Source organism: Sus scrofa, chromosome 6 (assembly GCF_054392235.1).
Source record: "Sus scrofa isolate SSC_HxYL_T2T_F1_AM1 chromosome 6, Sscrofa_HxYL_maternal_Yorkshire_Landrace_v2.0, whole genome shotgun sequence".
NCBI lineage: Eukaryota > Metazoa > Chordata > Mammalia > Artiodactyla > Suidae > Sus > Sus scrofa.
Window position 1 is genome coordinate 96,645,084 of NC_139388.1, and position 15,310 is coordinate 96,660,393.

General features: G+C 40.4%; 1 protein-coding gene across 1 annotated transcript in view; it reads left to right on the plus strand.

Moving 5' to 3' along the window:
* Positions 1-15,310, plus strand: part of AGO3 (argonaute RISC catalytic component 3) — a gene marked incomplete at its 5' end in the record, with an annotated part of 109,430 nt that overhangs the window by 82,208 nt on the left and 11,912 nt on the right. The window contains 5 exon segments of the mRNA NM_001194974.1: positions 1,101-1,260; positions 3,107-3,197; positions 9,123-9,317; positions 9,654-9,788; positions 12,513-12,614. Coding sequence (NP_001181903.1) covers positions 1,101-1,260; positions 3,107-3,197; positions 9,123-9,317; positions 9,654-9,788; positions 12,513-12,614 — 683 coding nt within the window.

The window sequence follows — 15,310 nt, forward strand, 5'->3', positions numbered from 1 at the left end:
TTTTGTCTTTTTGCCATTTCTAGGGCGGCTCCCGCGGCATATGGGGGTTCCCAGGCTAGGGGTCTAATCGGAGCTGTAGCCGCCGGCCTACACCACAGCCACAGCAACGTGGAATCTGAGCCGCGTCTGCAACCTACACCACAGCTCATGGCAATGCCGGATCCTTAACCCACTGAGCAAGGCCAGGGACCAAACCCACAATCTCATGGTTCCTAGTCAGATTCGTTAACCATTGCGCCACAATAGGAACTCCAACAAAAATGTTTTTGTTTTTTTTGTTTTTTTTGTTTTTTTTTGGTCTTTTTGTTGTTGTTGTTGTTGTTGTTGTTGTTGTTATTGTTGCTATTTCTTGGGCCGCTCCTGCGGCATATGGAGGTTCCCAGGCTAGGGGTCTAATCGGAGCTGTAGCCGCCGGCCTACGCCAGCCAGAGCCACAGCAACTCGGGATCCGAGCCGCGTCTGCAAGCTACACCACAGCTCACGGCAACGCCAGATCGTTAACCCACTGAGCAAGGGCAGGGACCGAACCGGCAACCTCATGGTTCCTAGTCGGATTCGTTAACCACTGCGCCACGACGGGAACTCCAAAAATGTTTTTTTATATGAAGAAAACAACTGGAAAAAATCACTAAGTACTTAAGCTAATCTTCAAGGCAGTATACTTTAAATTTTAATAACGTTGTTTTAATATTGGTTTAATTTTTGATATCCTGTAAAATATTGATGTATTTCACAGGGGAAAACATACATAGCAGCTTATTTTTTTTTTTTTTTTTTTTTTGTCTTTTTTGCTATTTCTTTGGGCCGCTCCCGCGGCATATGGAGGTTCCCAGGCTAGGGGTCCAATCGGAGCTGTAGCCACCGGCCTACACCAGAGCCACAGCAACGCGGGATCCGAGCCGCGTCTGCAACCTACACCACAGCTCGCGGCAACGCCGGATCGTTAACCCACTGAGCAAGCGCAGGGATCGAACCCGCAACCTCATGGTTCCTAGTCGGATTCGTTAACCACTGCGCCACGACGGGAACTCCATAGCAGCTTAATTTTTAGTAAAATTTGACCTTTTTCCTAACTAGAGGTATTTGTATTTATTTCACAGCGGAGGTGAAACGTGTTGGAGATACACTTTTGGGTATGGCCACACAATGTGTTCAAGTCAAGAATGTAATAAAAACATCCCCTCAAACTCTCTCAAATCTGTGCCTAAAGATAAATGTTAAACTTGGAGGGATCAATAATATTCTTGTACCTCATCAAAGGTAAGATAAGCTAATCACCTAATAAAATATTCATTATTTTTCATATCTGAATTTTTCTATGTATTGCCATATCTAAGATCTGTGTAAGACACAACTTTGATGATTCCTGCCATGGGAGATAAGTAGTCATTTTGGCAAAAAGTTTGATAGGCAAAATTTAAGAGATTCCTTTATGGGAGTTGCCATCGTGGCGCAGTGGTTAACGAATCCGACTAGGAACCATGAGGTTGTGGGTTCGATCCCTGCCCTTGCTCACTGGGCTAAGGATCTGGTGTTGCTGTGAGCTGTGGTGTAGGTCGCAGACGTGGCTACAGCTCCAGTTAGACCCCTAGCCTGGGAACCTCCATATGCTGTGGGAGCGGCCCAAGAAATGGCAAAAAGACAAAAAAAAAAAAAAAAAGAGATTCCTTTATGAAAAATCCCTCTCACCTCCATTTTCATTTAGTATGCAAAGTACCTCTTCTCTGTGTGGAAAGTATTGAGAGCTTTGTTTATTTCTCACTGGAGAGCCCAACTTGAAGAATTTTCTCTTTTTTTTTTATCTTTTTTTTTTTTCTTTAGGGCCACACCTGCAGCATATGGAGGTTCCCAGGTTAGAGGTCTAATCGGAGTTAGAGCTGCCAGCCTACACCACATCCACAGCAATGCAGGATCTGAACCACGTCTATGACCTACACCACAGCTCACGGTAATGCCGGATCCTTAACCCAATGAGCAAGGCCAGGGATCGAACCTGCAACCTCATGGTTCCTAATCGGATTAGTTTCCACTGCGCCAGAGGGAAACACAAGAATTTCCTCATTGATAGTCAACCCCATATCTTGAGGCTACCTACCTAGAAAGTGAGGGAAGAAAGTAAGGGCTTAGGGTGAGGTTAGTGGAGGAGGCATGTCAATCAAGTAAATCAGTTAAGTAAGCCGTATCAACTCCTTCTGCAGCCAGTGAGACAACAGATATTACTGTTAGATTGTCATCATGTCCAAAAGCTCTCAGGAAGTATGAGACATGATGACCTAGGAGTAGTGTGCTGGGGAAGAGGCTGTTTGGAGAATTGAACCAACTGATTTCCTTTCAACAGCTGAAGCAACGAGGGCTCTAAAAAGTTAAATATCTTGATCAGTATGCACCATGAATAAGCATTAGAATAAGGATGGACCTATGTGTATTTGACAGAAAGGCTCTTTTTTTTCCTGTTTTTCCATACTGCCTCTATTTCCCAGCCCTATTAACTGTAAAATGATATTCATAAATGAGATCAATCTAGAATTTTATCAACAGCTCCAAGAACTAAGAGAAACAGTCATTTGAACCTTAAATAATACAGTTTTAAAATTAAATGAAGTACTAGCTACTTCATGACTCTTAAATACATGTTACTCAAATTTTGTACTTTAGGTCAATGCAGGCAGGGGGAGTAGTAGACTCCCATAATCCCTTCCAGTATAATTTAATGATTCTTTATATCCTTGAGAGATTACATTGGCTTAAAATGTAAGTAGATTAAAGAGAAATTGATACAAATTGGTAGGTTAATATGAGGAAGTTTATCATTTTATGCCTATTATGAAGAATGCTAGCAGCAGTTGACCCTTTGCAACCACCAGCACCACTGCCTAAGGCTCTGAATAAGACATTGGATACCCATTATGATAGCTTTTATTTCACTTACTAGGGATTCATGAATTAAGAGAATAAAGCTGTCAGTAGTTCAGGTCTATGAAGCTTTCAATAAAGGACCTCCTCTAGGCCGTGCCAGCAACTGGCAGTTGTGTTGTAGTAGTATGAAACAGTAAAATAGATAATGAAAAAAATGAATTATCTAACTCTTTTTAAAAATATGTTTAAGACCTTCTGTGTTCCAGCAACCAGTGATTTTTTTGGGAGCAGATGTCACTCATCCACCAGCCGGTGATGGGAAGAAGCCTTCTATTGCTGCTGTGAGTATCGTTAGACAGGCTAATCTTATCTAAGACAAAGATCAACATTTTGGTTGCAGCTTTCTGAATTTTTTTTTTTTTTTAAGGCCACACCCACGGCATATGGAGCGTTCCCAGGCTAGGGGTTGAATCGAAGCTGTAGCTGCTGGTCTGCGCCACAGCCATAGTAACACCAGATCCCAGGCATGTCTGCGACCTACACCACAGCTCACTGCAACACCGGATCCTTAACCCACTGAATGAGGCCAGGGATCATACTTGCATCCTCATGGATGCTAGTCAGATTCATTCGTCTCCACTGAGCCACGATGGGAACTCCTCAGCTTTCTGAATTTTAAAGACATTTTCTTTGAAGCCAACTTTCATAAGTATACATAAAGTTTTTAAAATATATTTATGAAGTTTTATAGTACTACATATAGAGTAAGATATATCTAGAGCCAACTTTCAAATATTCTTTGGGTTTTTGAAAAGAATGATTATTCTCTGGTTTGGAGGCTACAAGTTCCATAGATATCTATTAAATCAACTTTATTAATTATATTACTCAGTTATTCTGTATCTGATTTTGATTTATCTGCTTGATCTCCCCATGATTATGTATTTTCAGTTACTTTTTATAATTCAAAGAATTTGTTTCTATATTTCAGTAATGTCTTTGTTACAGAAAACTGCATTATGCATAAGCTTGGTGGGTTGCATTTGTTTCAGTATAAAATATCTTCCACCTTTGTCCAGTTTAATACTTTGCCCTTGAATTCTTTGTTTTAACACTGCCTCTCTTACTTTTAACATCTGCCTGTTATATCTTATGCCCACTTTTATACTTGTAAAATCTTCTGTGTCCATTCAAAAGTGTTTTTTTTATAAATTTCATAAAGCCAGATGGGATATTTTACACAACTTGAAAATTGCTTGATTTTAATAAATGCCAACATTTTAAAAATGTCAACGTATTTTAGGCACACTTGATAAATTTCAGGAATTAAACTGTAAGACTATTTACATATTTTTCTATCATCCATTGTAATCTTTACTTAAATTTTTATTTAAGAAATCTGATAAATCTTAATCTCTCCTTGAAATTAGTAGTAATATTAAAATTTTAAGGAGCTCCCACTGTGGTGCAATGGGATCGGCAGCATCTTAGAAACACTGGAACACAGGTTTGATCCCTAGCCCAGCATGGTGGGTTAAGGATCCTGCATTGTCCCAGCTGCAGCTTCGGTCATGACTGTGGCTTGGGTCTGATCTGTGGCCTGGGAGTTCCATATGCTGCAGGGCAGCCAAAAATTTTTTATAAAAATTAAAATTTTCACATATGATACCAAAGCTATTTTCTTTTTCTTTTCTTTTTTTCTTCTTTTTCTTTGGCCACCCTGTGGCATGTGAAGTTCCTGGGCCAGGAATCAGATCCAAGCCACAGTTGCAACCTACAGAGCAACACCAGGTCCTTTAACCCACTGTGCCAAGCAGGGGATCAAACTTGCATCAGTACTGCAGAGACGCCTCTGATCCCAGTATGCCACAGTGAGTACTGTTTTCATTAATGAAAGCTGTTTTCATTAATGAAGAAAATTGGCTCTTAGGGAGTTCCCTGGTGGCTTAGCAGTTAGGGATTAGGCATTGTCACAGCTGTGGCTTTGGGTTTCATCCTTGGCACAGGAACTTTTACAGTGAGTGTGGTCAAAAAAAAAAAAAAGAAAGTTGACTTTTATCTATTAAAAATTACGTTTCTTTGTATTCTTAATGTTATGCATAAACTGTACATGTCAAGTGTCCTAGAGGTAGTATTGCACCATCTCTGATGTTCATTATTATGTTCTTACAGAAAATAAAATGATAAAAAAAATTCCCAAAGACTTACTTTGGATTTGCTATTTTAGGGTCGTTTTCCAAGAATGCTTAAGCACATTTAAATTCTTTTAGACTTCTGGGTTGTTGTTCTTTTTTCCTAAATCCATTTCTACCAAATGTTAATTTTCTTTTATAATTATCAGGGGTCTTGTAAATAGAATGTGATTCTTTTTGCATATATCTTCTCTTCTTAAGAACTTAAAGACCAGTGTGAAAATCAATGTAAGTAATAAATGCCACATAGGGGAGTTCCCATTGTGGTTCAGTGGTTAACAAACCTGACTAGTCTCTATAAGGATGCGGGTTCCATCCCTGGCCTTGTTCAGTGGGTCAAGGATCCAGCATTGCCGTGAGCTGTGGTGCAGGTCACAGATGTGGTTCACATCCCAAGTTGCTGTGACTGTGGCCTAGGCCAGCAGCTAGAGCTCCAATTCAACCCCTAGCCTGGGTGCAGTACTAAAAAGACGGGGGGGAAAAAAAAAAAAAGGCCACATAGGGAATTAGTTGTGGCTCAGTGGTAATGAACCTGACTAGTTTCCATGAATATATGAGTTCAGTCCCTGGCCCCAGTCAGTGAATTAAGGATCCCCCATTGCTGTCAGCTGTGGTGTAGATAGCAGATGCAGCTCAGAACTGGAGTTGCTGTGGCTGTGGCAGAGCCCACCAGCTACAGCTCGGATTCAACCCCTAAGCCTGGGGACTTCCACATGCCATGCGTGCAGCCCTAAAAAAAATAAAATAAAATAAAATAAAATAGGAGTTCCCGTCGTGGCACAGTGGTTAACGAATCTGACTAGGAACCATGAGGTTGCGGGTTCTATCCCTGGCCTTGCTCAGTGGGTTAAAGATCTGGCGTTGCCGTGAGCTGTGGTATAGGTTGCAGACTCGGCTCGGATCCCATGTTGCGTGGCTCTGGCGTAGGCCGGTGGCTCCAGCTCCGATTAGACCCCTGGCCTGGAAAATCCATATGCCACGAGAGCGGCCCAATAAATGGCAAAAAAGACCAAAAAAATAAATAAAATAAAATAAATGCCACATGGTATAATAGATACTGCCATGATAGTGCTGTAAATTAAAATTGTAAATGTATAGTGTGTTTGGGGAATTCCAAATGTAGTGAATTGAAATGTAGTATAGCAGGCTGTGTGGCAAGATTTTGTGAGGGTTTTTTTGCCATCAGAAGCAGTATGGATTTATTTTTTAGTAGTGAGAGAGAAACGGTCAGGTTTCCTTTTTCTTTTTTTCTTTTTTTTTTTGTCTTTTTTGTCTTGTTGTTGTTGCTATTTCTTGGGCCGCTCCCGCGGCATATGGAGGTTCCCAGGCTAGGGGTTGAATCGGAGCTGTAGCCACCGGCCTACGCCAGAGCCACAGCAACGCGGGATCCGAGCCACATCTGCAACCTACACCACAGCTCACGGCAACGCCGGATCCTTAACCCACTGAGCAAGGGCAGGGACCGAACCCGAAACCTCATGGTTCCTAGTCGGATTTGTTAACCACTGCGCCACGACGGGAACTCCCCTTTTTCTTTTTTTTAACATAGAGAAGATTAAGAAGTAGATGCAGTTCTGCGTTCATAAAGAAGTAGACGGGTTCTAGCTTACTTTCTCATAAGAACTTGTGATTATTTTCTAATCTAACCTAAGACCAAAGAGAAATGTAAAAAAAAATTTTTTTAAGAGCTGAACCTGAGGCATATGGAAGTTCCCAGGCTAGAGGTTGAATCGGAGACATAGCTGCCAGCCTACACTGAAGCCACGGCAACACCAGATCTGAGCTGCATCTGTGACCTACACCGAAGCTTATGGCAATGCTAGATCCTTAACCTACTGAGTGGGGTCAGGGATCAAACCTGCATCCTCATAGGTACAATGCCAGGTCCTTAACCCAGTGAGCCACAAAGGAAACTCCTGAAAGTTTGTACCTTTTGACCCATTTCACCTATACCCCACCCCTTTGTCAACCACTGATCTGTTCTCTTTATCTATTAACTCAGTTGAGTTTTTCGGTTTTTTGGTTTTAGAGTCCACATGTAAGTGACATCCTGTGGTATTTGTCTTTCTCTGTCTGCCCTGTTTCACCTAGCTTATGCCCTCAGGGCCATCCATGTTCTCACAAATAGCAAGATTTCATTCTTTTTTATAGCCAAATAATATTCTCTTATATGTATATGCCACATTTTCTTTATTCATTCATCTATCAGTGGACACTTAGGTTGATCCCATGTCTTAGCTGTTATAAATAATGCTGCAGTGAACATGGGAGTGCAGAGTTCCCCTTTTTGTTTTCTTTCTTTATTTTTTTTTAGGGCAGCCGTCACCTCTGGCATGTGGAAGTTCCAGGTAGGGGTTGAATCAGAGCTGCAGCTGCCAATCTATACCACAGCCACAGCAACACAGTATCTGAGCTATGTCTGTGACCTACACCACAGCTCACAGCAATACCGGATCCTTAACCCACTGAGTGAGGCCAGGGATCGAACCCAAATCCTCATGGGCTAGTCAAGTTCATTTCCTGCTGAACCACAACGGTAATTCCCAGAGTTCCCCTTTTTTTAACATAACTTTGGTATAGATACTGCCCTGGAAGAAAGAGAAGCTGGAGGTAGAACAACCAGCTGGTTCTTGGCCCAGGCTCCGATTACAGTGATGTGTGGACATTTTTAAATATTCTGATTCCAGAGATCATGCTTCAGTATGTCTGTGAGTGACTGCAGTCAAAGTGAACTTAACAAGTTCACACCTCAGAGTTCCCTCTGCTCCAAACACATAACAATATTAAGACACAGAGAGGGAGTTCCCGTCATGGCTCAGCAGAAACTAATCCAACTAGTATCCATGAAGACACAGGTTTGATCCCTGGCCACGTTCAGTGATTTAAGGATCCAGTGTTGCCATGAGCTGTGTTGTAGGTCACAGATGTGGCTTAGATCTGGCATTGCTGTGCCTGTGGCGTAGGCCGGCAGCTTCAGCTCTGATTTGACCCCTAACCTGGGAACCTCCATATGCCATGGGTGTCACCCTAAAAAGACCCTCCGCCAAAAAAAAGAAGACACAGAAAGAGAAAATTAAGATAGTTGCTCTCAAAACCAAGATTAACTTCTTTGGGGACCAGATACAGAGCATAAATACAAATCTATAAGACTAAATATAGGAGTTCCCTTGTGGTGCAGCAGGTTAAGGATCCGGTGTTGTCATAGCTGCAGCTCAGATTCCATCCCTGTCCCAGGAGCTTCCATATGCTGTGGATGTGGCCACAAAAAAAAAGACTTAAGTATAGATTCCAGGCTTCTTGTCTAGAACATTGCAGTAAAAGAGGAAAAATTCTTTTCAAATTTATGAAACAATTCTAAGATGATGCCGAAGTCTCTCTGGGGAGGTTTCCTAAACTGTAAGGGCTGTAAAGATAAATGAAGGAGTTCCCATCATGGCACAGTGGAAACGAATCTGACTAGGAACCATGAGGTTGCAGGTTCAATCCCTGGCTTCACTCAGTGGATTAAGGATCTGGCATTGCTGTGAGCTGTGCTGTAGGTCGCAGATGTGGCTCGGATCCCCCATTGCTGTGGCTCCGGCGTAGGCAGTCAGCTACAGCTCCAATTTGACTCGTAGCCTGGGAGCCTCCATGTGCCACAGGTGCAGCCCTAAAAAACAGTAGGCAAAAAATAAATAAATAAAAAGATAAATGAAGGATTTGAATGGGCCCTCTTTTTCATATATCTCCCTTTTCTTCTCTCTGTGTACATTTTTTTGGTCTTTCTATCCTTACTAATATTTAAGTCTACCAGCAATGTCTATAAATTAGAATCAAAATGTTAAATATGAAGTACAACCTACTTATAGGAAAATAGTTTTTGATCCTAAATTGGGTCTTTTATTCTGTTCTTCACTGGAATTATCTATTTTTATTACTTTCAGAATGAACAGTTATATGTAGTTAAGGTTATATTAAATACAAATTTAAATGAAATCCATGTACTTTTTTTTCAGGTTTTTTTGTGGTAAAATTCATATTCGTATAGTTTTGATCATCCTAATTGCTATTTTTTCCTTACCTTTTCCAACCTAGGTTGTAGGTAGTATGGATGCCCACCCAAGCAGATACTGTGCTACAGTAAGAGTTCAGAGACCCCGTCAGGAGATCATCCAGGACCTTGCCTCCATGGTCCGAGAACTTCTCATTCAATTTTATAAGTCAACTCGGTTCAAACCTACTCGTATCATCTTTTATCGGGATGGTGTTTCAGAGGGGCAATTTAGGCAGGTTGGTTACCTGGGATTCTCATCATCCTATTGTTAAATCAGATACTGTGTTTATAATATGGTATCTACTTCTAAAGCTAGAGGCCTTAATTAAACTGAGAGTTCCTAAAGTCAATTTTTGTCACTTCCTTAGATTTTTCCCTTTTAAAATGTTTACTGTGTTTGTGTAAGCTCTGATCACTAAAACCACGTTCTGATAATAGCTAAGATGGAATAGAGAAGGATAATTAGCTATAAAGTGATGAGATTAGGAAATCCTGAGAATCAGTATCTTACTTTGAAGTATGTATAAGAGAACAGCTGATTCTATCAAATCTTTCCATTTCATCTTCTCTAGGTATTGTATTATGAACTACTAGCAATTCGGGAAGCCTGCATCAGTTTGGAGAAAGACTATCAACCTGGAATAACTTACATTGTAGTTCAGAAGAGACATCACACTCGATTATTTTGTGCTGATAGGACTGAAAGGGTAAGCTTACACCTGTTGAAATACTTTTATGAGCAAAGTTTATTCTAGCATAGTTCATAGAGCACTTAACAAAGGCTCTCTGCCAACAGTAGAGTTTCTAATATATATAGTAGTGGGTTACAATAAAGCAAGTTATGAGTATAGAAGCATCAGTATAGGTTAATTTTTAATACTCTAGAACTTCTAGTGACACTCCAAATACTCAGAATCCCATTATATATTTTTGTTGTGAAGAAACTCATAGTTTTAAATTTGTTCTTTTTATTCATGTTTTCTTTAAATGTTCAGAAGAGAAAAGGTATGTTCTCTTTTTAAAATACCTTGTGAAAATTATCTTTACAAGCAAGGAACTTTCTGAAGTTATTAGTGAAAATTCATGCAAACTAACTTTCATTTGCAATGCTCTGTCCCCATCCTGCAAACCTTAGAGCAGAGAAATCTGAGGATTGCAAGGGTCACTGTCCCCTTGGGAATGCAGTTTAAGAGAAAAAACTGAGAAAGAGAGGATTATGTCTTGTCTTTGGCATGTATTTGGTCTTTGACTATACTCATTGTGTAAATTTGGGCTAGTAACTTCACATCTCTGTGCCTGTTTCTTTCTGAACAGGGTTTGGATAATATTAATATTACCTTATTTGAGTTTTTGAGAGGATTTAAAAAACTAAAGTATGTGATGTACTTAGAATGGTGCCTGGCACATTCTAAGCCCTCAGTCAAAGTTAGTTAGTTGCAGAGTTACTTTCGTGGCTCATCAGAAACGAATCTGACTAGTATCCACCAGAATGCAGGTTCGATCCCTGGCCTTGATCAGTGGGTTAAGGATCCATTGTTGCTATCCGCTGTGGTGTAAGTTGCAGACTCGGCTCAGATCTGGTACTGTGGCTGTGGAATAGGCCAGGGGCTATATTTCCAATTTGACTCCTAGCCTGGGAAGCTCCATATGCCGCAGGTGCGGCCCTAAAAAAAAAAAAAAAGTTAGTTGTAGAGTGGTGGTAATTGTGGTAGTAATAGAGAAAAAGAGGTCCCAGTAGCAGACACTGCTCTAGATATTTTTTATAAATTTAACTCATTTAATTCTCACAAACAACACCATGAGGTCCTTATTATCCCCATTTTCCACAGGAGGAAACTGTGCCCTGAAGGTTAAATGACCTCCCAAGGTTACAAAGCTAGAAATTTGTAGAGCTCAAAATAAGCAATCTGGAGTTTCCTGGTGGTGCAGCGGGTTAAGGATCCAGCATTGTCACTACTGTGCCTCGGGTTCAGTTCCTGGACCTATAACTTCCACATGCTGCAGGGGTGGCCAAAAAATAAAATAAAATAAAAAGCAATCTGGCTCCAAAGTGCTCTTAACCACTGTCCTATACCACATCTCTAATAGCAGCAATGATAGTTTTATTTTGGCTTCCATGTTGTTAAAGGCCTTTGACCCCAAATTACTAGGTACATTTCTGTACCTAGAAAACCAAAGGTTTCTTCAAAAGTTGTATTAGGAAAACTTAAGTTAGATTTAATGATTACTAACAACTGATGTTTAATTGTGCCTTTCTTTCATTTGCTTGCTTTTTTTCACCTTTGCTCTAAATACAACTAATCATAATAGATGAGAGGTAATTATAAATGAGGAAAGAGGCACAGAGAGGAAAATACTGGGCCCCAGATTTCATGACTAGAAACTGGCAGAGCTGTCATAAGAACCCAGGCATTCTGCTGCCTCTCTAAATAGAGTATAACTTTTAATATATGTATAAATTAGGAGATTTATGTGTTAAGAATAAGCATAATTTGGTAAAATATGAACTGTTTTCTTTGTTTTGTGCTTTGGTGAAGGTTAGCTGGTTATAGTTACACAACTGTAACTCAAACCACCACCTCATAGGAGTCCCTCACACAGCAGAAATAATGTCTGAGTCAGTAAAATAGTTTCTGATTTGTTAGCCATGTAAACCTCAACTTATAATTAATGATTTTAAATGTTAGGGATAAGAGGGGAGTATACATATGCATTTTAAACTGTTTTATTATGAGCTTTTCTCATTAGGAATTTTGAACTGTTTTATTCACATCACGTATCCACTCAGAGAAAATTGTGGTGTCTTTTTCCTTATAAGATACTGAAACTGCTAATATGAAGTAGAAGGAATGGGGTCTTTTCAGTCCTTTCCATGTTTGACTCTCTGTTCTGCCCTGTATTATATGCTGTTGGGCAAGTTATTTTCTCTTCCGGAGCTGTAGTTACACCCACCTCTCGCAACAAATGGAAATAATGCCTAACATGCAGGATTATCAGGAATAGAAATAATGTGTGTTAAGTACCTAACATCTAAATGGTTAACAAATGATGGCTCTAGTTGATGCTGTTGTCAGCATTCTTTCCCTCTAAAAATATAGGGTTCTCCAAGGAAAATGTTAATTTTCATAAAATTACACATTCAGGAGTACCTGCCATGCACAGATACAATAAATTGGAGCACTTCTATATGAACTACTAGCTAAGCATCAGTGGAGACTAATAATTCTTATTAGCTTTCACTTTCAGCAACTTTTAAGAATAGGAACTAGGACTAGAATAAGGTCTGCTGTTAATGCCTGCTGAAGTAATATTTCAAGCTGAAAGTAGTGAAACATGGGATCAGCCTATGTATTTAAACCTTTTGAAAAGTGCTTTCAGACACATTCCTTACCTTTGTCTTATTTGTTTAAACTTTGACCAAACAAATCTAGGTTGGAAGAAGTGGAAATATCCCAGCTGGAACAACAGTTGATACAGACATTACACACCCATATGAGTTTGATTTTTACCTCTGTAGCCATGCTGGAATACAGGTAAGCCTTACTCTGGTCAAATGTTTTGATTCAGGAACTTCCACTCTTAAACATGTTTTTTAATTTCAGAAAAAGGAAAAAAAAATACTCTTCTCTGCATGAAATTAGGTGAAACTTTCAGTAATTAAATTGTATCCCCTTTGTCATCTTGAGAGGGACTTTTTTTTTTTTCTTTTTTTTTAGGGCCGCACCCACAGCATGTGGAGGTTCCCAGGCAAGGGGTCTAATCAGATATACAGCTGCTGGCCTACACCACAGCCAGAGCAACAACGCCAGATCCGAGCTGTGTCTGTGACCTACACCGCAGCTCACGGCAACACCGGATCCTTAACCCACTGATCGAGGCTGGGGATCAAACCTGCAACCTCATGGTTCCTAGTCGGATTCGTTTCCAACCTGCAACCTCATGGTTCCTAGTCGGATTCGTTTCCACCACGCCACAACAGGAACTCCTGAGAGAGACTTATTTTTATGAAAATACCAGAATATAAGTAGCCTAAAAGAATACATCTCTCTAAACTGGGTCCTTAAGGTAAAACTTTAAAAAAAATGTAAAATACCTCATTGTTCCTTTGTACATGCTTCTCTCTCTCTTTTTTTTTTTCTTTTTTTTCTTTTTAGGGCCATACCCGCAGCATATGGGAGTTCCCGGGCTAGGGGTCGTACCAGAGCTGCAGCTGCCAGCCTACACCACAGCCACAGCAATGCAGGATCCAAACCATGTCGGTGACGTACACCATAGCTCATGGCAACGCCGGATCCTTAACCCACTGACCGAGGCCACAGATCAGGCCGGCATCCTCATGGATATTAGTCGGGTTTGTAACCCACTGAGCCACAACAGGAACTCCCCATATGCTTCTTTTGGATGATAATACTTCATAGAAAACTTTGACTTTTTTTTTTTCTTACCACCTCACAGCATATGGAGTTCCTGGGCCAGGGATTAGATCCAAGCCTGCAGTTGAAACACAGGATCCTTTAACCCACTGCACCAGCCAGGGATAGAACCTGCATCCTACTGCTGCAGAGACACTGCCAATCCTGTTGCACCACAGTGGGAACTCTGAAAACTTTTACATTTGCTGGCAGATATTGGGCATGTGAAAGAGTTTAACTATAGAATTACTACTTTGTTTCAGTTAAATAATTTTAAGACTTTCCTTATTTTCAGAAAATTTTTTTGTTAATTTGTTAGCTATACTTAACAGAACATAAGCTTTGGAGTTCCCTGGTGGCTCAGTGGATTAAGGATCTGGTGTTGTCCCTCACTGCTGTGGCTCTGGTCCCTGGGAACTTCCACATGCCACAAATGTGGCAAAAAAAAAAAAAAAAAAAAGAGAGAGAGAGAGAGAAAGCATGAGTTTTAATTCAGTGCTTATCAAACTTTCCAGCAGCAGAAAGTGAATCCACATTCCCAGGATGTCTGAGAATGTAGCCTCCAAACTACTTTAGTTGACTTACCATTGGTTAAATTAGAAATCTCTGGAGTTCCCGTCCTGGCTCAGTGGTTAATGAACCCAACTAGTTTCCATGAGGATGCGACTTTGATCCCTGGCCTTACTCAGTGGGTTAACGATCCCGTGTTGCCATGAACTGTGGTATAAGTCACAGATGCACCTCGGATCCTGCGTTGCTGTGGCTATGGTGTAGGCCGGCAGCTACAGCTCCTATTCAACCCCTAGTCTGGGAACTTCTATATGCCATGGGTGCGGCCCTAAAAAGACAAAAGAAAAAAAACAAAGAAATTTCGGAAAGATATACCTAATTTTATATCTGTATCTTACAGCTTTATATGTCCCATGTATACTAAACCCACTTTCATTCTTGTGGCTTTAAAATTACTGTCCCATGGAGTTCCCGTCGTGGCTCAGTGGTTAACGAATCCAACTAGGAACCATGAGGTTGTGGGTTTGATCCCTGGCCTTGCTCAGTGGGTTAAGGATCCGGCGTTGCCGTGAGCTGTGGTGTAGGTCGCAGATGCGGCTCAGATCCCGCGTTGCTGGGGCTCTGGTGTAGGCTGGTGGATACAGCTCTGATTCCACCTCTAGCCTGGGAACCTCCATATGCCGCGGAAGCGGCCCCAGAATGGCAAAAAGACAAAAAATAAAATAAAATTACTGTCCCACTCATTTATATATGTTCTTATATCTGCTCCTCTTTACAATCCGTGTGATACATTATCATGGTGGGTAGTAACAGCAAAACAAAGTTATCCCCCTTCTGAAATAAAATCTATATGATTTGAGTACATACTTTAACCTTCTGTTTCCTTCCATATGTCCCAAGGAACACAACACTACTGCTATAACTTTTTAATAAATATAACAGAGGGGAGAAAAAGATTCTCTGTTCATGTAAATTCTAGAAATGCTGGTCACACATTTTTTTAACGCTAGAGCTTTTAGATACCATTGATATGCAAATGGTTATTGTAAATATTCAAGATAGTAGCATTTCTCCAATATATTTAATCAAAAACTTTAGAGACCAGTTTTTGTGGGAACACCAAATTGAAACCTTGCTCTAGTCAGCAGATAACCAGGAATATTTCACAGGGACTAAAGACAGTTCTTTACACATCTTCCCAGTTTTATTAGAGTTTTCAAACTTCTCTGAGATCAAAAAAAAGAGTATTGTTTCCTACCAGCCAAAATTAAAACCAAATCATTTCTAACCAGTATACGAGATAATTT